The 23,728-nt window shown below is 35.8% G+C and overlaps 1 protein-coding gene across 2 annotated transcripts; it reads left to right on the forward strand.

Moving 5' to 3' along the window:
• The first annotated feature begins 55 nt into the window (after positions 1–55).
• LOC113232263 (protein FAN-like) lies at positions 56–23,596 on the forward strand. Of its 2 annotated transcripts, none has more exons than XM_026466935.1 (13): positions 56–232; positions 399–1,011; positions 1,288–1,359; positions 1,599–1,801; positions 4,036–4,279; positions 6,004–6,126; positions 6,848–7,109; positions 9,170–9,587; positions 9,657–9,745; positions 9,823–9,955; positions 11,816–12,023; positions 17,839–17,983; positions 23,386–23,596. In XM_026466935.1, exons 1-13 carry the CDS (start codon positions 219–221, stop codon positions 23,484–23,486), a joined length of 2,625 nt encoding a protein of 874 aa, XP_026322720.1. In that variant the 5' UTR covers positions 56–218; the 3' UTR covers positions 23,487–23,596. The 2 variants fall into 2 exon arrangements, with proteins under 2 accessions (XP_026322720.1, XP_026322727.1); XM_026466942.1 differs by having other exon boundaries at positions 6,848–6,884.
• The last annotated feature ends 132 nt before the right edge of the window (positions 23,597–23,728 follow it).

A 23,728-nucleotide genomic window follows, 5' to 3' on the forward strand; every position in this document is an offset into this window, starting at 1 on the left:
CTTACTAAACCATAGACAATGTTTCCTATCAAAATGTCAAAATGACGTTGACCCTGTGATTTGCCTGCTTAATGCTATAGGATGGAAAAAATAATGCCTGTGACCGACCGACCGTTTCAATGTTTTGTTTGCGAGACCTTTCTTAAAAATAAATTGAAGTAAATGTTCGGACTGAAAAAACTTGATTCGTTTTACTGATGATTGGATAATTTATCGAAATGGATAAATCAAGGTAAGTGAATAATTATCGTAATACTATAAACATTAATGCAAGTGTGAGTCATTATTTCTTTCTCAATATACCTAGTTGATGATAATTGTTCTAAATTGTAAAAGCATGGCAGCACTAATCATTTACACGTACCTACAAAATTTGTATATTTTTATATTTTCTGTAGGTTTTCAATGTTGCTCTTGGAGCCTGGGGAGATATATTTTGAAGATTACTCTTGCACCATGAGTGACAAGGAATCGTTAGTCGAGGGGAAAGCTCGACAAGGCCGCCTCAAACTTTGCTCCAAATCGCTGGTTTTCGAGCCACGAGACTGGGCATGCCCACTGATCAAATTGCACTTCAAGGACTGTACCACTATATCCGTTGTGAAACCGCGAAGTTTTTGTCAATCCAGCAGTCAGGTTATTAAGGTGAAAACAAAGCAATACGCAGAGATGTTGGAGGAGAATATTTTGGCGCCTTACAAGTTTATATATCAAGAGAGGGAGTTTTATGTTTGCTTTGATTTTGCATCAGCTGAGGAGTGTTTGGGCCCAATGCAACAGTTGCAAAGAGCTTCTACATTGCATGCTCCTGAACATAATAGTATGGTGGCCACCATATTATACTCTAGATATAAGAGGATGGTATTTGATCGTGTGATGATGGACGACTTCACTGAGGAGATAGTGTGTGAGCTGCAGGCTGAGAAAATATCTCCGCTTGTAAGGCATCAGGGAAAACTGGCACTTACCCATACCACACTATATTTCCAACCATTCAGTAATGTTGAAGGTGTAGGTATTTTTTCAATTTCTAAACAATTTTATTCTACTAGCTTATGCATAAAACAGTTTGGCTAAACCAGTACAACAAGTACTCTCATTTAATTGCGTGAACTTTTATTGCAAGTAACTGATGATGAAGTAATATGATAACTGAAATGAAGCTATGAAATCAGGGCCTGGAAGTTGCTATACTAATTAGTGCAATTCTTAAATGGAAAAGAAGAATATAAAGTAGCAATAAATATGGTCAAATTGATTAATGCACTTATTGCTTTACAATTTCAGAGTTCAATATTGAAGCTGAAACTTAGCCAACTAAGAAGGATATACAAAAGAAGATTTTTGCTAAGGCAAGTTGTATGTATCATTGTGTTGTACACTTTTTTATCTTTTGAACGACGAAATATGTTATTTTGTAATTTAATGTCACTTCACCACAAAGTTTTGTTCCAAAACATCAAATCAATTAACTGTTTACAGTAACATCTTAAGATTAATGTTAAACCATAAGAAAATTAATATAAATGTAAAAGAAAAGTACTGTGTACATTTGTAAACACTGTTTTGCATTTTTAAGAATTTGTACCTTTTTTCAGGGCCTTGAGATCTACAGCACAGAAGAGAGTACAGTACCTCATATATACTTGACATTCCAATGTGAGGAGGATAGGGATAAAACCTATAGAATATTGGAGGAATCACCAAATGTTCAGCTTCAAAAAGTACATGCTGAAGAGATGACACTGCAATGGCAAAATGGAGTTGTATCTAATTATGATTATTTGATATATCTCAACTGGTAGGTGGTATTTTCAGTTCCATACCTCAGACAAAGTGATTATGGTATTGATGAGGGTTTATCCTTTATAAAATTTACAAACAAGTCTTTATCAATACCATTATCAGTTTATGTAGGGTGCTAACAATCAATATAAATTGACAAAAAATGAAGGGTACTTTTGGGGCCGAGTACTTATCTCATAATTATTACTTTAAAGTTACATAATCATAATAAGTTTCTATTAGTTTTCTGAGGAATTTAAGAAAACACATTAATCACTAAATACATTATGTTAGCAACTACAACATGTGATTCTTCCGATCAGTGAAATTATCCTTACAAGAAACCGAGTTAATCTTCATTAAAAAGGTCAATATTATTAATTTTTAAGATTGACACACACATGACCAACAATTGACTATGTCAAAATTATTTGCACAAAAAAACAGTAATGGATGTTAAGACATTTCCTTATAGTGTCTCAGTTAACCAGTACCATGCCAGACTGCCACACAGAGGAGGACCTCTGAAATCGAAGGCGGGAGAAATATTTCTATGGCCTACATTTATTTCTCTCGTGGTTTTGGTTGTAATTTGTGGTTATCTATGTATGTGTTCATGCCACACACGACACAGGGTTTCCCTAGTGCGGGGCTATGTTGAGTGTGTGCGTTATTATTATACATAAACAGATATGAATACTACATAGGCCGCACTATGAGTTTCCAGAACTGGCCACTTAAATAAACAATATTTAAAAAGAAATTACAACATTTGAAAATGGAACTTTAGAATACAGTTTGTTTCACCTGACTGTCTCTTGATTTTACATTGTGGCGTCATTTTAGAAATTGGTTGTCTATGTAGACAACCAATTTCCCACCATAACCATGGATTTAACTCGTGAAAATGTTCATGGTATGATTTTCTACGACTTAAAGGCTTGTATTCCAGAACTTTACTCAATGCTCAAGTCAGGATTTAAGTATGATTTCAAGCACTGGAAATACGACCCTAATGGCAAGGACTTGAGTATGATTTCTAGTGTTTTATATCATACTCAAGTTCTGACTGAACATTGAGTAGATTTCTGGAATACGACCCTAAGTGTAATGTAATAGCTCAGCGGAGCTTCGCTCGGCTTCAAACTGCTTTAAACTGCTTTTGGCGATGAAGGACCATGCAGGACGACTATTTATAGCTGGTGTGTAGAATTGAAACGCGGTCGTGTGAATTTCAGTGACGAATTTCGTGATGGTCGCAAGTCCACTGCTGTGAACGACATAAACATCGATGCTGTGCGCCGTATGATCAAACCAGGCAGGCATGTGACATACCATGAGATTCGGGCATCTTTAGGTTTAGGCATGAGTCAAATACAATCAATACTACACCAACATTTGGGTATGTAAAAGCTATGCTCTCGGTGGATCCCACACAATTTGACTCAGGCTCAAAAAACGGATCGCGTAACTTGGTGCAATGCCATGCTTACCAGATTCAACGAAGGGGCGTCAACTTTGGTGTTGGTCAAATTTATAGTTACGATCCCAAAACAAAGCAGCAATCGAGCGTATGGGTCTTTCGAGATGAGCTGAGATCAATCAAAGTGTGCAAAGTACCTCTAAACAGATGATAGCTTCTTTTTTAATAAAACTGAACACGTGGCTACTGTTGCTTTGGAGAATCATTGTACCGTGAATAGTGATTAGTACACGATCATTTGTTTGCCGAAAGTTATTGACAAACTCCGTAAAAATAACCGTAAACGCCGTATCATCTTGCACCACGATAATGCCAGTTCTCACACGGCCAGACAGACAAATGAATTTTTGATGGTGAACAACGTTGACCTTATGAGCCATCCCGCCTACAGTCCCGACCTGGCACCTTGTTTATGAAAATTAAGAACCAGTTACGCGGTCAACCATTTTCATCACCTGAAGAGGCCGTCGAAGAGTATGAAAAATATGTTTCAGAGATTGTCACAGAGGAGTAGCATAAATGTTTTCAAAATTGGTTCATTCGTATGAAAAAGTGCATTAACGCTAACGGAGAATATTTTGAGAAACAATAAATTCATTTCTGACCATTTATAGTATATTTTTCTTATTCATTCCGGAAACTTATAGTGCGCCCCAAGTATGAAAAATTGTTGTTACTATTAATAGACGAAGCAAATAGTAATTACTGTTGCTTTAATAATTTATTTCGAAAATGTAAATAGGTGAATTTAATTTTTTACTCGACAGCCTGGCAGACAGAAGCAAAAATGATCTCACGCAATATCCCGTGTTCCCGTGGGTAGTGGCTGACTACACATCTGACAAATTGGATTTGAGTAACACCGATACCTTTAGAGATTTATCCAAGCCAATGGGAGCTTTAAATCCTGATAGGCTAGAGAAACTGAAGGAGAGGTATCACGAAATGAATGACATCAAATTTTTGTACGGATCGCATTATTCTGCACCTGGTTTGGTACTGTTTTATCTGGTAAGTATTTCGTTAGTAATTCTTCTAAAGTAATGATAGCGCGACTCAGAGACACTATTGCTGATAGTCATCTGACATTCGTAGCTAGTTCTATACAATAATGCCAGAGTGCATACTACCGAACAAACCATGCCGCCTAAAGCTAAAAATTGCCGATTAAGGCTCCTTGACATTCTCCATGCTCATCTGAATGGACTCCTAATTTTTCGCAGTTGAGATCTACAACAAATTCGTTTCCATGAAGCAGTCGAAAGGTGCTTACAAAGTTTAGTGGGTTCCCTTTCTCCACGATTTTTTACTACAAATAAATAAATGATCTTCCAGTAAGATGGAAGAAGTGTATTGATAGTAGTGTTGTCCAATGGAAGACGAAGACGAGACCAACCCATCGCGTCAGTATACCTGCTCTTGGTCTTGGTATTGCACACTGTGGTTTCGGTTTTGGTTCCGGTCTTGTTTTAAGAGTCTCGGAAGTCTTGTAATTATCTATTGCTAATTATTAAGCTATCCTATTCTGTTTTTCTTACAAAAAGTGGCAATGTGGACTGGTTTAGATTTTAGAACAACGTAACAGAGTAGGTACATTTTGAGTACACATTGTTACAATATTTTTACGATAATGTTGGTTGGTTACTATTTTTAGGCATTGACTTAGAATTATATGGACGTCGGGTCCGCGCTAAAAAGTGTCCGAACTTATAGAGCGTTAAAATCGTATACAGAGCGTCATTCACGCTTTAGTCTTCGTTTGTTCGACTGACAGCGAAGCAAGCAAAATTAGACAGTACTGCGATGACATTACAATTTAAATTCAACGTTTTTGCTTTTTCATATTCCTTTACATGTCACTACGTTTAAATAGGCTGACTTGGGACATTTTTTTCGTAGTTTTTGTATTAGACCCGTCGTCCATTTATTTGTAAGTCAATGTTTTTAGGCATAAAATTGTTTACTATTGTTTATTTAAAAAGAGTATGTTATAAATACATGGAATGACCCCGCTCGAAGGAGCGCCGAGAGTCGTTAGTTTCATGAATTTCGGTGTATGTTGTTGTTGATAATACGCTAACTTCGCTAGTGTTTTTTGTTATTTGCTACACTTTTATCATTATTTTACGTCAGTAAAAAAAACTTACTTCCAAATTTAATCATCGATACAATTTTCGAGTTTATAAGTCGCCGAGCGTGATCGGAAGAGGGTCGATCGCGCTCAGCGGCGATGTACCTGCGTGGCGGCGGGCGATCAAAGCGGGGGCTACGTTCACCAGTAAGTTTGACAGCCGCGAGGAGGACTACGGGGCGTTGTAGCCCGCTTTGTCGTGAGTAGGAGGGAGAGAACCTGGCTACTCCGTTGCACAAGTCGATCCCAGATCCCTCCCACTAGAGCACCCGAGAAGGCCACTATGGGTTTGTAGCCGGGAAAAGTCTGGCATAACCTCGCCGTTGCCCCGCCGCGTAGAGGTATCTCAGGAGGATTTCCCTAGGAAAAGAAATGGTCTTTTGTGTTACAAAAATGCAAGACCAACACCAAGACTGATTTTGGACAACACTAATCCATAGCATGGGTGCATATTTTGATTAAGTAATTAATATTTTCGAACCTATTCTTTGTACGAATTCTCCTACATTGAACTGCAATTTTATTGCGTACCCCTGTTATTGCAATGACCCGTGATGTACTTTAAAAAAGTTTGCATACTTGCTTAATTTATATTATCTTGCAGGTTCGGAAATATCCTCAATATCTGTTGTGTTTACTAAACGGAAGGTTTGATCATCCAGATAGAATGTTTAATTCGATCAAAGATGTTTACAATAATTGCTTAAAAAATATGTCAGATTTTAAGGTATGTACTCTTTCAGTTATATTCATTGGTTTATTTATCACATCTTTGACGACCTCCCGGGTTCGATTAACGTAGAAAAGCTTTTCGGTATTGTCTCGGGTTTCTGGATGTTTGTGGTACCGTCCTTGTTTTGGATTGTCATAACATGAGTGCTTTAGTTACTTACTTTGGGATCAGAGCAACGTTATGTGAGGTTGTCTAACATTTATTTATATCTTCAACGTAATTAATAGTTATAACGTAATTAAAACCGCCTCTGAAGCAGGCTCGCACTTCTGAGTTTATGTGCGAAATTTTATTTGAAATTTACTATGAGCTTTTCTCTGAAGGAAAAACTTCGTGATGAAACATGTACGTTGAAGAAGGTTCACAACTCTCGAAAAAAGTGTGAAGACCCTAACCCGAATTGGGCCAGCGTGCCGGACTATGGCCTGAACCCTCAGCTGTGAGAACACCCTGGTGAAATTACAGGCACATGGGACTTATCAACTTATGTCACAGGGTAATGGGCGTAGAGGCAGTGCATCTCGGATCTTTGTGATTTAAAGCTCGGAGTGGCACTGCAACTGTTATGGACAGGCGTGTCGTTTACCATCAGGCGCATGACTTGTTCGTCACCTTCCACCATCACTTACTATCATAAAAAAGACCCGTGCCCAGCTGTGTGATATGTAAAAGGGTTAATGGTGACTGAAAAAATTAATGGCTATATATTTTTCAGGAACTGGTTCCAGAATTTTACGATACAGAGACAAAAGGTGATTTCTTAGTAAACAAATACGAAATAAATTTTGGTGAACGTCATGACGGTACGAAAGTGAACAATGTGGCACTGCCACCGTGGGCTAATTCACCTGAAGACTTCGTACTCAAGCTTAGGGAGGCTTTAGAGTCGGAATATGTTTCTCGACATTTGCATTTGTGGATAGACCTTATTTTTGGATACAAACAAAGAGGCGAAGAAGCAGTTAAAGCTAACAATGGTTGGTAGTAAGGGCTTAATTAAAAGATATATTTAGTAGCAGTAGAGCTCCTTGTGAAAGAGTTCGTCCAGGATAGTACAGCCACCTTACCTATTTCTGACGCCAAACAGTAATGTTAGCATTACAGTGTTCCGGTTTCAAAGGGTAAGGGTGCTGGTGAAATTACACGCACATGGGACTTGTCAACTTGTATCTCAAGGTGACGGACGCAGTGGCAGTGCCCGTCAGACCTTTGTAATTTAAAGCTCTGAATGGCACTGCAACTGTTATGGACAGGCGTGTAGCTTACGATCAGGCGCACGTTGTGCTCGTCCCTTCACTTGATATTATGAAAAAAAAAAATATATATATAAATGTCGAAATTTTTGTGGACAAAGTGTTGATCATAATACTATGTCACAAATTTTCAAAAAGGTTCTCTTTCTGGTTTGACAATATTGTCTTCTGTTTAATTGAGCCATAAATATGTAGAAAAGAGTAGCTATACCTCTGAAACTTTGCTTTGCAGTTACAATGGTATTTACGTAACTACCTATTTACATAGCTACGTAGTGTTTACATTGTCGGTGTTTTGTACCTACAAAGGGCGAAAGCGCTATTTTGAAACTTTTTTCAGGAGACCATGTTTTAGGTTTTAACGACTGTTTTAAAATATTTACATATTGTTTTAAAATTCGATTTTGGCTTTAATTAAGTTTATATTTTAAAATTTTATTTAAAACAATACTTATTTATTTATTTATTTATTTTATTTATTTATACGTGATTATATTTTCGAACAGTCGTGAAAAACTAAAACATACTCCCCTGAAAAATATTCGAAATGGTGCTTTCATCCTTTTCTGTGTTATATACATTTCCAGGTTCTCTGTTCATCAATTTGTTGAATTTTGGTTGAAATATACATTGATTATAAATTTTAAATAAAATGTTCCCTTTTTGTCTATAAAAAGTATAAAAAGAAAGCCAAAAATCTTTACGTTTTCTGTATGGTACGCAAATTTAAATTTTTCGTTGTCCTGACGACGAAAGCAAAGTTTTGCTGGGAAATTAAGTTTTTTAATGTTTTTATGCTAGAACCAATTAGAATTTGAATTGTGTTAAATGGTGTAATTAATTCTATACATGCATTCAAATAAGCAGTTAATAAATTACTGTGTATATTGACTTCTTAGTGTTCTGTTAAGTTTGTAGACATTTCAATATTTTGAGTCCTAAACTATAGCGTAGTATAATTCAAATTCATAAACATTTATTACACAAATAAAAGTCGATATAATGTTAGTAAACAAAATAACTTATGATCTAGTATTAGATTTATATTATTAAATTTAAAGTGACAATACAACTATACAATTATATGACGGTATGTTGCCGTCCACTAACTAAAACGCGGCTACGTGAAAAATGGTCAAATATCCTTTTTATACAGCAAAAGATAGTGCTCAAAATTCTCTTTAAAAAACAGTTTAAATTAGTTAACGTGTTCTACTTATAGACATTTACCCTAACGATGCATAGCTTAAATATCATTAAAAAATTTCAGTTTTCTAAAACTGGGTTATGGTTTTTTATGGTATCTCAAAAAAATAATTTGCCACTTAGCCGCGCACTTAGCGGACGGTAGTATGGAGGTGAATCCATCTCCGCAGGAGTGGCGAGTCCCACCGATCTGTGAACACATACAGGTTGCTGTTGGAGCCCCCGCGGAGGCGCCCCGGCGCAGATCCACACCTTTTTCTCACGAGGGCCATGAAACCATCTGCCTGAGCCTTGACAAACATCTCTGATGCACTACATCTCCACGGCAGCCCCATCAGCACCCTGAATGCGTTATTATATTGTAGTGCGGACATACACATTCGCATTATCTCTCGATGCACTCGCGTTGCATGGCGTTGGTTGGTTGCCACGCGCTTGTAATTATTATGCGAATGTGTGCGTCCGTACATGGCACGCGGCGGACGTGCACACATACAAGCTGCGCTGCTACGTTTGTATGGAGTTACTGTACTTGTCTTATTATACGATGTTATTAGTTTATAAACAATTACTTTCAGTATTTCACCACGTGTGCTACGAGGGCTCGGTCGATCTAGAGCTTATATCCGACATGAACGACAGGCACGCATTAGAAGTGCAAATAATGGAATTTGGCCAAGTGCCAAAGCAGCTTTTCACCAAGCCGCACGTTAGAAAAATCGCACATCACATTCCCCGGCCTACGTCCAATTTAGAAGACCCGTTGCTGTACAAATTAGAATGCATAGATACAATATGTTTACATAAAGATGCCGTGACCTGCGTTTTGCGACAAGGAGATAAAATTATTTCCGTAGGCAAGGATGGGATGTTGAAAGTATACGATGCAGAGCAGAGAAAGCAAATACGGAGCATCATATTGTGCGATACGCCTCTCAGTTCTTGCGTAATGGTCGATGAAAATATTGTTGCCGCTGGTTCTTGGGGCAACGAAATGTAAGGCGTGCTTTCTGGGTAATTAATAATATTTCTAGCAGTCACATTTATTAATTTTTCATTTTTCAGACACCTCTATGATGTAGAGTACGGGAAAATAGTGGAAAGCTTCCGAGCTCACGATGATTCTGTCAGTTGTTTGTTATGGCTTCAAAAAGGTATTCTCTTTAGAAAATGAGATAATTTCTTATTAATTTTCTATCTTGAATGGCTTCTACATAAGGTGTGTTTCTAGAACGGTTGTTGATATCTGGCGGTTGGGACGGCGTGGTACGTGTGTGGGGTAACGTGGGCCGCACTGGCCAGGCTCTTCGAGGCCTTAAGGCGGAATTCGATCATGATGGAAATATCACCGCCGTTAACTACAGGTATATTCTTAGTCCGATTCGAAGGTTTTTACAAAAATACCAGATCAATTTTCAAATAATGTGCCTACTACACAAGTAAGCAGCATTCCTATTTCCAAGGACATCAAGCACACAAGGTTAAGCTTGCACGCGATACAGAACTAAATGGCAAAGGCGAACTTACCTAGACTCTACCGCGTTGTCTGTGGGCGATATGATTTTGAATAGAATTTCATTATGCTTCATAATTTGTGAAAGATTTTGATCTTAACGTTTTTCAGTTAAAAAAGTTCGTTTACGTTACGAAATTTCCGACTCTTGGTGTAATAAGGCCATGTCTGCAAAACGACAATTTTTTAGGAGAGTGGTTTGAAGATTCTGTGAACGAAATTAATGGATAACTTTTTTATGCTTAAATAGGATAGATAAAATTACACGTATACGTACTATTTCGCATTGCGCCTCTTATCGAATGGCTAGTGCTCTAACGAATTATTTAACTTCATCCCACCTTCTTCCCCTTTCTTGCCCCGAAGCCCGGGTGCTGGCCTCCATAGTCACACTTTTACAACTTGCCGTAGTCCACTGCAAACTAAATTGTTTGGTAACCTGTCTCTGTGATCTGTAACATAGTCTTCTTCTTTTAGCTTATAGACGTCGCCCTTTTAGGATTTGCCAAGACCCATTCTTATATCAGATCTTGGCCTCTAGCGGCGTTAAGTCGCGATGAGTGGACAGGAGGAAGGGAGGCCTTCTGCCCGCATTAGCGGCTGAAAAATTAAAAAAAGAGTTTTCCGCTTAGTAATTATGAATATATTGTAAAAATAATATTTAAAAAAATCAATAAAAATCATTGCCAATGTCCAGTTGTCAAACTGTCATAACACAATCGATAAATGGAACTACCTTCCAGCGAATGCAATCCCTTCTTTCTATGATATGGGCTTTCAAACGAGGCGTGAAGAGGCGTCTTGTAGGCGTCTTGTAGGTAGAAGTGGAGGAGGCTAGGGCAGTGTTCATATCAACACTGCACTAGGTTCCTTCACGTTTCGATTCCACTTTCTTTTTAACGTCAGGTCACATATAAAAAAAATTTTTCATGTAGTTCGTATTATTTTTAAGACTCACGCGAGATAAAAGCAGTTTTGTCGTATCATCACGTGTGGCTTTATCCCACCAAGGTTACGATTTCATTATACAGGGTTATTTGTAAAATACTAACCTCGCAGGACTGTATTACCATAGTAAAATGAGGGCATTATGGTAACTCCGTACAAAGTACCAGCTTGTATGTCTGTGCGACTGCCGAGCACCGTGTACATACGCACACATTCGCAAAATATTGAATGGCGCGTTGGGACGTCCAGTGCCATGCAACGCGAGTATATCGCTAAATTATGCGAATGTGCGTATCCGAACACGGCATGTTTGGGGGCAAACCGCGCTGCTACGTTTATATGTTATGGAGTTACCATACTTGTCTTATTAATCTTATATTACTAACTTTATAAATAACAACTTTTGTTCCATGACTTTTTACAAAACGTAATAAATTGAAAAACCAAAAATAAACTTTCAAGTTTTTGTTTACTATCTTACACTTTTGAGATCTGTATTTGGTGGTAAGTTCAAATTATGTGTGTGCGAGCGTCCTCCTCGACGTCTCCCACTTTCTTCCGCACAAAGCACAAAGTTATCATGGTTTAGACTTAGAGCGACCTATTTTTATTTTTGTATGTAAGTAAACATTGGATGAATTATTCGTTCATAAAAGTCGTGCAACAATAGTTGTTTTTAGTATTTTACAATTAACGCTGTATAATTCGTAAAGACTTATAGATTTGGGACAAATTTGTTTGTTATATCTATTGTTTCAATTAGACGTCGTCGCCACGAGATAGATGTAATAACGGGCACATCAGACGGCGAAGTGTTCTTCTGGGACTTTACCACCAGAGATTTGATGAACAAAGTATGTGTTCACTCGTCACCGTTATGCGGCGTGGGATTTGTGCTGTCGGGAGACCGCGTGGCCACCATCAGTGAGGATGGCAACATGATTGTTACTGATCTTAGCGTATTGCATTCGGTGAGTGCGTTATTTGAAGATGTAATTTATTATTTTTTAAACTTAGGATGTCACCGCATATATTAACGCGGGATCGGCTTGAGTCGATCTGAAAAACCATTATGTCTCAAGTGAGGGATGTATACGTAACATGGGGCTTGGTAAGGACGAGGAAGGTTGGAACAACATATTCGTAATAAAGTAGTATAATGTTTTGCATCTTTAAAAACTCTGTAATATTAGACCCTATCTGAAGGAAGAGACGCCCTTGGTAGGTGTTGTGTAATGTGGTATTGTCGCATTTGAGCTGTGGTGATAAGGTTATGTTATCCGTAAAATTCAATTAAATCTTACGGATAGGTTAACTAACCTATTTTTTTATTTAATTGAATCTGATTTAATTGAATTTTACGGATAACATAACCTTATCAACGAAAAGTTGAAAGTAACCTAACTAGGTTACTTTCAACTTTTCGTAAATATTGTCGCGAATGGCTACTTACTACTTACACAACAGCAAGCTCTTGCGCTTGGAAAATATCAATCCAATACTGATATGGTTAATTAATTATGCTGTCTCGATTTCGTAAAACAAAATATTTAAATACAATACTTTATTGTAATTAAATATTTTAATTGCAATTACAGGATTATGGTAAAATAACAGAAGCCGTGGGTTCTCCGCGACCACTGAGTGATAAACCGTTTTGTCTTACTAATTAGCACGTATTCGTACACGGTCTTATATATATAACGTAAAAAATAAAAAATAATTATTATTATACATTTACAAACGCCTCCTGATGTAACTACAGCTGCTACCAGATGACTTGCTTGCGCGATATAAACAACTGCATACAGACGTAACGATTGCAGGCATGCAGTCCATCTGTTAGCAGCCTAACAGATATAAATAAATATACCTAATATATGTGCAATCGACTACAGAAACCGTCTTTTTGATTGAAATTGAAGTTTAAGTAGCCAACACATACGTATAATCTATTAGTATAACAGGGTTGTAAAATACCAACAATCTCACACTTTTCTAATATCATAAACAACTGCCTCCGTGCAACGGTTATCACGCTGGACTGCCACGCAGAGGCCCTGGGTTAGATTCCCGGGTCGGGAGAAATATTTGTATGGCCTACATTTATTTCTTTCGGCGGTTTGGGTGTAATTTGTGGTTGTTTATGTGTGTGTCCATGGTACTCGTGATACAGGGTTTCCCTAGTGCGGGGCTAAAAAAAAACTTCTTTTTGTTCCATGTCTTTTTACAAAACATACTAATTTTACCAAAAATAAGACTAAACTTAAATTTTTTATACTGTCTGACACTTTTCGTCTGACGATCCCCACCCCGCTCGCGTGTTTTGCATCGGACTGGAATTTACCGCTAGCGCTTCTTTTGTTACCGCACAGAGTTATCACCGTTTGGAACAATCTATTTAGATAATTAAACTGTTTTTCAGATCATAATCGTTTATATTTGTTTTTTCAAACAAACCAACGTTTCGGGCACTTTACAAAGCTTATGGTCATTGCTGCTGACTGAGATGGTAAAGTTTTTAACCAGTTATATCTAATATTAATGCAAACCACTCTATTTTTCATTCTAAACTTATATATAAATACCTTATTTTTAATTTTCCAAACAACTATGTTTAAAAATTATTTCAGTTTAACAATACGATTTTTTATTACACTAAAATAACTTAATAACGAAAAAAATTGTTTCATTTACTGTGATTAACAATCGCGAAAATCTTAGAACTGAGTTTTTAAATATTTGTACCAATATATTTATAACTTTTGTACCAAAGGTAAAATATGATGAATAAACGGCCAATTATTTAAAATTATAGAGCAAAATTTGTTTACGATATTAGTAATATAATTTCGCGAGGTTGTTAGTATTTTACAAATACATAACTTAGTTTTCATCAATGCTTTTTCTAATTAGGTCAGAAGAGACCAAAGACCTTTTGTAATAGGTATTCAGGTAAATTTGTTTGGCTGGAATGACCATTGCGCGGCTGGTGGGCGGGCTTGGACCTCCGAGCAAATACTACTTCTATATATACCTAGATACATCTGCTGATCGTGCGTGATCTCGAGCTTATATAAGGACCATTTATAAAAAATGCAAACAATGCAATGCGATTGAAGCTTCAATTATTATATTTTTTTCTTATAGCAATTTCAAAATGGTCTATTGAAAAATTGATGTCTCTCTTACGTTATTTGAATTCCCATTATAGAAAAGTGTTAAATTGTGATCTTTAATGTGTGGCTGTGCGGTACAGTTAGTGTACAAATGAATGTGTTCAAAGTGAAAATAACATTATGCCAATGAGTTAACGGTGCACTTTCCATGGTTTTCATATGGATTTAAGTTTCAATCAAAAGTGCAAGTTAAGGAAGCACCACATCTGTCGAAATCCAGTCGCGTAATTTTGGTATTGTAATTGCTTTCACTCGGAGATATACTATTTATCTATGCCGAAATTGAAATTGTGGGCAGGTATGTCGCTAGGATTAACTTCTTATGGTTGACACTTCTTAAATCAAATGTTAAAATAATTAGGAACAATTAAGAACAACACACAATTGAGATAATTTTGATTGTAGCAGATAGTTTACTTTTAAGCAGGCGTCTGTCAGAGTTCACTTTACACTGGCCGATTTTGGAGAATTTTATGTACCTGCTTATTTTACCCGATTACCCTGATAGGGAAATAAAAACAATGCTACGTCTCTAACAATGAACACAAAGTATTCTCCTAACCGTTAATCTACTGGATTTTTTCTGTGTCTAAAGTCGCGTACATATCGCACTGCTATTACAATAGTGTTGTAACTCAAAATGTGCGAAAATTTGATTCTGTACACGTCAGTAAAACCGACATTGAAATATTGTAAAAGTAACAATTAAAACAAAATCTACTTAACTCAGAAAGAGACAAACTTTTTGCGAACTAGTTGTGGATTAAACAGTCTTAATAAATAAGTTTCTAAAACATATTAAGTTATTTTTACATTAAGGAATTTTAAACATATCAAGGAATAGTTTAAATGTCTGTAATAAATGAACTTTAACCTATACATAAATTTTAATAATATTTCGGAAGCGAGTATTTCGTTTTTCATCGATTCTGAAAAAATACACTTTTTGAGTTAATACACTATTGTATTAATAGTGCGATATTTTTGTTATTTCATATAAATGCAACTTTTTTATTATTATTATGATACCATGTGACTGGACGAACGAGTGATGCGCCTGGTGGTAAGCGACACGCCTGTCCATAACAATTGCAGTGTCGCTCAGAGCTTTAAATCGCAAACCTCGAAAAAAAAAAGTTCAAAGCGCCAATAATTTCGTCAACACCTTTCAAAACCGAACCACAGTAAGGATCACATTACTGCTTGGCGGACAAAATTGGTAAGGTGGCAGTACTTCCTTGGAAGAACTCTTTCACAAGAAGCTCTATACTGCGACTAACACATCGCATAGTCTGTAGACAAGAAAACATGCTCGCGCGGGATTTGTTTATTTGAGCATTGCTAACATTGACTTACAAATAAGTCAATGATTGCTAAGCTTGAATTCTCAAACAAAGGAGTTTCGCTGTACAAACTAAATCAATAATAATTGTAGAACTATTGTACACGTTGATAATGAAAATTTAAATCTTATTTGTTCTGTATATAGAGACGTTTCAAAAATTTACAAAACGACATTGTTCATAGTTTCAAAGAGAGCATATCTTATGGTACCTATTCGATAGTGTCGGTGATACCACCAATCTTATCGAACGTACCTATTTGTATAGTATAGAGCGACCTTTTGCAAGGCACATTTACTTAAATATTATAAGGTACAGTTAACAGTGTTACCTATTTACATTTATTGATTGCTTTTAATGTATTACGATATGAGCTATGACATATAGGTTACTAGCGTTAGCATGACCCGTTATTAGTTACATGTAAGTTCTTATATATTTTGTAATTTTTCATCACACATGCCCGTAAATAGTATTATTGCATGCATGCTAATTTGACCATACTGCCCCAAATAAAACGTCGTGCCTTTTTATTCTCATTACATGACCACGGCTGTAATCAGAAGAAAAAGTCCCGAGGCTTTTATTTGGGGCATTATAGTCAAGTTAGCTTGCATGCAATCATACTATTTACGTGCAAGCGTGATGACTGATGAAAAATATTGTATGTTTCACGGGCGGTACGGGAATTGCGAACTCGACTCCAAAAGCCATCAGTCTTCGACTTCGGGCTTCTAATGGAGTCTTGTTTGTAATTCCTTATTTACCGCCCTTAATACACAATGTACTATTATGTACTACTAAGAAATGCGAATGTTATATCGTCGCCTTACTTTCACAAACTCGTATCTTAAAGCACAAAGTTACTGAAATGCAAAAAAATGGATTGTATCTGTAAATTTTGCAGGCTGATTTCACATCACATTTATTTCATATTCGTGTGAAAATGGCTTTGGTTGATTCCGCATAACAGTGAGTCTTTAATCAATCATTGGAAAAAATATACCCATAGTAATATTGAGGATATACACTGATTAGTGTACGATGTGAAAACACGATTCCTAAAAGAAGGGTAGCGACAACCCGTGTGTTTTGTGACCCAGTGTTTTTTAAGATAGGCAAAAGCGAGTGTATACTCTACTTAAAGTAATGCATCCAAAACACCCTTGACAAGAAATTTAAAATAAATATAAAGTTTTACCATCTCCTCAATAATCACTCTTTATAAGATACGAGTTTGACAAAGTTAGGCATCGATATATAATGTTATACTTAAATTAAAATTTAAAAACCCCGGACACAAAAGGGTATATAAGGGTAAGGGTAACTAAGTACTAGCCGATACCAATTTAACGAGCCCAAATACGATAGTTCTACTGTAAGTAGTTGAGTTTGGTAGTCAGCAGACTGTCTTGGTTGCAGCATCAGATCAAAGTTACCAATACCAATCAATGTCATCGTATTTCCATAGTACCTATAACTTTCACGTCGATCGGACACGTGGAAGTAGAATAAATATTCATTTTCTGACATATCCCAAAATTAACTGGGAAAACAGCTGAATCTTCACAGCGATTAAATTAGCATACAAATTAATTATGACTTTTTTATAAAAGAAATCGACTTCGAAATTACATCCATTTACCAAGTTTTATTGAAATCTGTTACTGCAAAAGTGCGCGAAACCGGATTCATCCCCTATTTTGCCACCCTTCAAGTGGGACCAAAACTGAGGTACTCTCTTACCACTAAGAAAAGAATCATCAAAATCAGTCCACAAATGCCGGAGTAATGGTTGTGTACTTGACGATACTAAAATTGTAAATGTAATGTATAGTAATAGGGTGTTGCGACTAAGTGCCATACCCTTACAGTCAATATTGTATGTACAAATGTGACTTGCATGAAAATAAATAAATAAATAAATAAATAATCGCAACAACACATGCAACAAAATATAGTCGGATTGAGAACCTCCTCTTTTTTTGAAGTTGGCTACAAAAAAGCCTTAAAGTCAGTCCTTTCGCTTGAGAGCTACGATGCCACAGACAGACATAGGCTTCAAATTTATAACTCCCCTCTTTGCGTATGGGTTAATTAGAAGTCATAAACTGTACCGAAGCATGTGCCAACATTACAAATTAAAATAATTTTACTTTACTTGTTATAGAACAGTTTGTGTTTTGTTTAAAAAATATCATAAATTACATGTTTAGCGGTCTTTGTTTTAATTTTATGCCATAACACGGACATCATTTGCATAGGTGTATCAAAAGCAGTTATTAGAACCAGCGGCCTCGCTGTGTTGGGACGGGCACAGCTTGTTGTGGCTCGGCGGCAGTAAGGGCACTCTACTGCAATGGAACATGGTCACAGTCACGCAGGTCGGGCAGGAAGACGCACATAAAGGTCAGTTATATCATATTCCTACTTACACTCATATGTAAGCTACTTATCCTTGAAATCGTCGTGTTCAGATAAGCTACTTATCTTTGAAATTGTCGTGTTCAGGCAAGCAACTTACATTTGAAATCGTTGTGTTTTTAACATATTTTGGAAAATAGTTTCCCCAGGCGTGGAACAAGAAACTCTAGGCGTTGCTCTTTTCTATGCCAATTATAGAAAACATCCCGTTACGAGTCTGAAGTATAAATAAGTTTTGCTTTTATCTGAGATGAATATTTAATTGGCTCATTTGTTAACGCTCTTTATTTTTGCTCATTTAGATATGCAAGCCAGCTGTTTGTCTTTAGAATTAATTTAGTATGTAATTATAAATTTTTTATAAAAAAAGACCGCAAAAGTTTGTGGAATTACATCTATTTGCCAAGTTTTATTGATATCAGTTAACGGAACGTGGGTGAAATCTAATAAACCGAATTCATCCTCTAATTTGCCACCGTTGGAGGTGGAATATTTTCTTCAAATTTGAATGGGGCCCCACTTACTGCCATCAAAAAAACAATCGTCGAAAGCGGTTCACAAATATTGGAGTAATCATCACGTAATATAGACAAAAGAAAAATTACAGTTCAATTGAAAACCTCCTTCTTTTTTGAAGTCGGTTGCAAATATATTCGCATATTTAATAATGCTTTGGGTAATACCAGGCTAGGTTCAGTGGTGCTTAGGATACCAATTATATCTTTGAAATGTGCTAATTACGCCTTTGAATTTATTGACTTTTTTTAATGTCCACCACCACCATTTGCCGCGTGTTGTTTTGTGTATCTATCGTATTACGAAAACATTCAATATTTTTGGTTAGTTCGACCGCTGAGATCGTTATAAAGCTCTACAGTTGACAATGAGTTGTCGCGTACCTACATACTATCAGTAGGGGTAGAGTGGTGTTTTTTTTCCAAATACGATGTACGTAGGTGAGGTAGTGGAACCAATCATGGACGGTTTAAGGATTATTTTTTTGTTTTAGTCTTTTAATTTCGGATGAGTTATCCTGTGGAACTCGAGAAATGGTTTAATTGATTAAAAGGTCTTCAAATAACGATTGAAAGTGCTTTACTCATATCAATTAATAACGAAAACATTGTTATTCGAGAAAAAAGTAGACCCTGTTAGAGTATCCTTATATGGCCAGCCCAATTTCCAAATATGGACAGTTTTCAATTATGGACACCCCGTCATGGACGGTTTCCAAACATGGACACCTGAACATGAACGATCAACTATTTAGCCAAATTAACAAAATTTTTAAACGAATGGTGTGACGTTTCATATGACCCATTTGTGACTGGTAACAATGGGTGGTCATTCGCTTCAGAGCCATGTCTAAAAAAATCAAATCCAGTAATGAACGATCAGTGACGGACACTGTTTCCATTACTGTGTAGACTTAAAATAATGTAACAAGCCATAAACTAAATTAAAAGTCTGGCTTTATAAAGACGGTAAACACAAGTCAAGCTCTTTATTGATAAAATCCGATTATGGACAAAATGTCCCATGATTGGGTAAATAGCTAAATGAGATCCAGTAATAAACACTTCAAATTTTCCAATAGACGTTATGTAATTCTTTTACGGTTATGTTTTGTTTAGATGCTTAAAACAATACCAAAACACAAAATAACCACAGAAATCACTACAGTCTTAAATATCACATTTAAATATGATTATGAAAAACGTAGGTACCTGAGGCGCGGTCCATAAAAGAAATCTGTTTTATTTTAAATTTGTTATCACCGTCTTATTTCGCACCGCGGTAATGTGGGAATAAAGATGGCCGCCAGCTGTCAAAATTTAACTGATGGCTTCCATTTTGATCAAAAATGATAAAAAAATTTGAAAGTGAAAAGAAATAATTCGCGTTTCCTTATTTTTGGCGTTATAGTTCAAAAATGTTCGTGATTGGTGCACTGTCCGTCATCGATTCTACTACCTTAGTATAACACTATAAAGTTCAGTAGACACTAAGTTGTTTCCTAACGTACGTCAGACCGCAACGCGCAAAACGCCTTGTTGGTATTATGTAGCAAAAACTTAAAGTTGCAGTTAGTTGATTACTGCGTACTGCCCTGATAAGCCGAAAAGCGCTATCTTAATCGGAGTAAGTTTTGAGAAAATCATCTTTTTGTAAATTGAATTTTCGCACCTTCAAAAATACATATTAAAATACATATTTTTGAAGATGTTAAAACTTATTTATACGTAATTTTGACTAATAGGTTTATTTATTTATCTAAATTATCCATAAATTGTACCTTTATACCTATTTTGTGAAATACCTCTATTTTGATTATAAAGGTTTCAAAAATTGAGATATAAAAATTCTTCTTGGTGGTTTTTTAAATGTTTTAAGTTAGATACCACTATTTCTATTATACCAGGGCGTATCTCAAAGATAGCGCCTTTCGGATTAGCAGGGCAGCGTAGTCAACTCAAATAATAATTACGCACACACTCAACATAATCCTGCACTAGGGAAACCCTGAGTCGCGGTGCCATGGACTCACAAAGATAACCACAATTGCACCCACGACTCTTCGACAACTCACGAGAGAAATACATACAAATATTTCTCCCGGGCCGGGAATCGAGTCTGGGACCTCTGCGGGCAGTCTGGCATGGTAACCGTTCGGCCACGGAGGCAGTTAATGTATTTAATTAGCCAATTAGTCGAGTAGAAAATGCCCTCAGCTGCTAATCGAATACAACTTAAATAAAAATTACGTCTCGTGACTTGAAACCCTCGCTACGTTCAGGATTCTATTTTTGAACCACTCCCTAGCGGCTCAATTTTAGGATCCTTTGCTTACTCAGGTTTCAATAAAAGCACTCGCGTCAAACAACAACTTTGCAACCTTGTATAACAAATTATAAGTATTATTCTTTATCTCAATTTGTAACATTTTTTATTTTGTCGCATTATCATGGCCAAATAGCGTTTATTCCACTTTGTATATCGCTTTTATTTATAGTACTTCCTAACAGCTCTAAAGGAAATTCGGTAATGCTTACTGTCTGTAAAAGAAGCAGCTGTTTTTCAACATTTTAATTCGAATCGCATATTAGCCGTATAAATGCTACTGATGAACTGTGTAGGTACTAGGTTTTATAAAATTTTAATTGAAAGTTGTTTTGATCCTTTTACAGCGCAAAATAGTTTTAAAAGCCCTTACGGAATTCCAATTACATAAGTAGTAATAAAACTTTTTTAATATCTTATAGCACGAGGACATAACATTTTATATCGTGTAGATAGGTAGCGAAAACATTTATAACATGGAGTACAAGAATGGAAAAAAGTTTATTAAAGACAAAGAGGTGACTGACTGGCTTATCTGTCATGAAAAACTTTTCTTATTGGTAAAAAAGTTTTCTGAGATGGAAAGAGAAGCCCCAAGATGTTTTTATACATGTTTGTATCGTGGCGTCAAAAAATAATACAAAACAAAACGTGTCCAGTTAGGGCTGTATATACAGGGTGTAAATTTGAGACGGGGCAGCAAGGCCAGCCACCTTAAACGTTGTAGTTACAGGAAAACGGTTCTAGAAGACTATCCATGAATTTTGAAGTTATTTTGATTGGCATTCACAGATTTTGAAAAAATGGTACACTTAGCAAGATAAAAGGCAATATTTACAAAACTTTTTTTTATGCCATTCGATTCGGTCTCTGTTAAAGATCAATAGTCTCTATGGGACCAACTGAGGTAAGAGTACTCGAAATGTCAGATATCACAAAAACTTTTTACCATACATTTTGTAGGGACATATTTAGTAATTCTAGGTTAAGGAAACTAACAATAAGGAAACTAACAAATAGACAACGTATTATGTATTTCAAAATAAAAACAATAACAAAAAGCAAAATAATATAAAAAATGTATGATAGTAAGTGCTCGAATTGGTTGCCGCCTTGGCGGATGCATCGATTCGCTTTCTTCCGCAAAGAACAAGTAGCGGCTGAAATTTTACTCGGACGGATTCCATTGAAAATTGCTGCAAGTGCGTCTTCCAATTGTTGAACACTGTTGTATTTTTTATAAATTTCATTTAACTAATATATAATATGTAATATGTTGTCAGTTTGTTAGTTTCCTTAACTACCTAGAATAACTGATTACTAAATATGTCCCTACAAAATGTATGATAAAAAGTTTTTTGCGATTTCTGACATTTCGAGTACTCTTACTGTTGTTCGCATAGAGACTATTGATCCTTAACAGAGACCGGATCGAATGGCATAAAAAAAAGTTTTGTAAAAATTGCCTTTATCTTGCTGACTGCACCATTTTTTCAAGATCTGTGAATGTCAATCAAAATATCTTCGAAATTCATGGATAGTCTTCTAGAACCGTTTTCCTGTAACTACAACGATTAAGGCAGCTGGCCTTACTGCCCCGTCTCAAATTTACAACCTGTATAATGTATAATTCATAAGAGCAGCATTATAGTGGATCTTACAGTTACTTTACGATATCTTTCTTAAATTCTTCCATTAAATCATTTAATAGCATTTTTGTAAACCACTATAATCGTACCATAACTTCTTAAGAAAATATACGATATTATTGTAGTGACTGGAATAATAGATTTTAAAATTAATTTTAATTTTTGTTGCAATAATAAGAATAATTAAGGCAATAACGCAAATAGTAATTTTTAGAACGTCGAACATTCACAATTCAGTCATTTTTGGCAAAAGTTTATCTTTCACAATGTATCGATAAAACTGTCGACAACAACTACGTAACTATTTAAAATTTTATAAAACCTGGCAACCCTAACTACAAATGTCATTTTACCCTGTCTTCAAAAAGACATTTGTTTATTGTTACACAAGATCTATTTTCTTTTAATCTCTCATTAGTAGTTGACTCTCAACGAAAAGAAATAGCAACTATGTCATTAGAAAATGGCAACAAAAAAAAAAAAACAACTTAATCCAAGTAAAGAGCCGATTGATAGTTAATTAGCTAAACAATGGCGTTGTGACATTGCCATTCAATCCATATCTACATAATATAATATATTATACCTATATTACTTTTGCACAGCGAAAAGTATTTGTTTTTACTTGTAATCCACTTATTTCACCATTTTTCTCCGTCTATTATTATTATTTTCACAACAGTTTAAGAACAAAAAATTGTACTTAAATGGCTTTGAGCAAAAGTTTTCTGCACTCCTACTTGGCCTTTCTAAGGGCTTTTATAGCACACTTTTAGTTTTATATATATCTTAAATAAATAAAAAAGCATTTTTGCAAGTTGGGTGGTGTATTTGCGTACACATTTGGATCAGATAGGTTTGTTTGGGTTTTAATTATGGTATTTTTATTTGTTGCAGATCTAATCCATAGTATTTACTTCGATGAGGCATCGAATACGTTAGTGACGGCGAGCAAGGACAAATCCATGAAGATCTGGAAACTGGTACACAAATCCTGACAAAAGTATTCCTTATGTACAGTATTATTTTTACTAATCCTATCAATTTGTAAAAGGGAATTACCGTGCCTACTTTATTTTTAAGGTATTTTTGTGATATACAATCCGTATTACGTTTTATTGATAGAGTTTATTTTAATTAAGTTGGAAATTTCTACAAAAAGACAATAAAAGTTATGAAATATTTACCATTTATTTTTTATTTTATTTAACTCATTTTCAGTGGGAAAATTTTAATCCAT

This window comes from Hyposmocoma kahamanoa, unplaced genomic scaffold (genome assembly GCF_003589595.1).
Source record: "Hyposmocoma kahamanoa isolate Upper Pololo Valley unplaced genomic scaffold, ASM358959v1 102, whole genome shotgun sequence".
Classification (NCBI taxonomy): Eukaryota; Metazoa; Arthropoda; class Insecta; order Lepidoptera; family Cosmopterigidae; genus Hyposmocoma; species Hyposmocoma kahamanoa.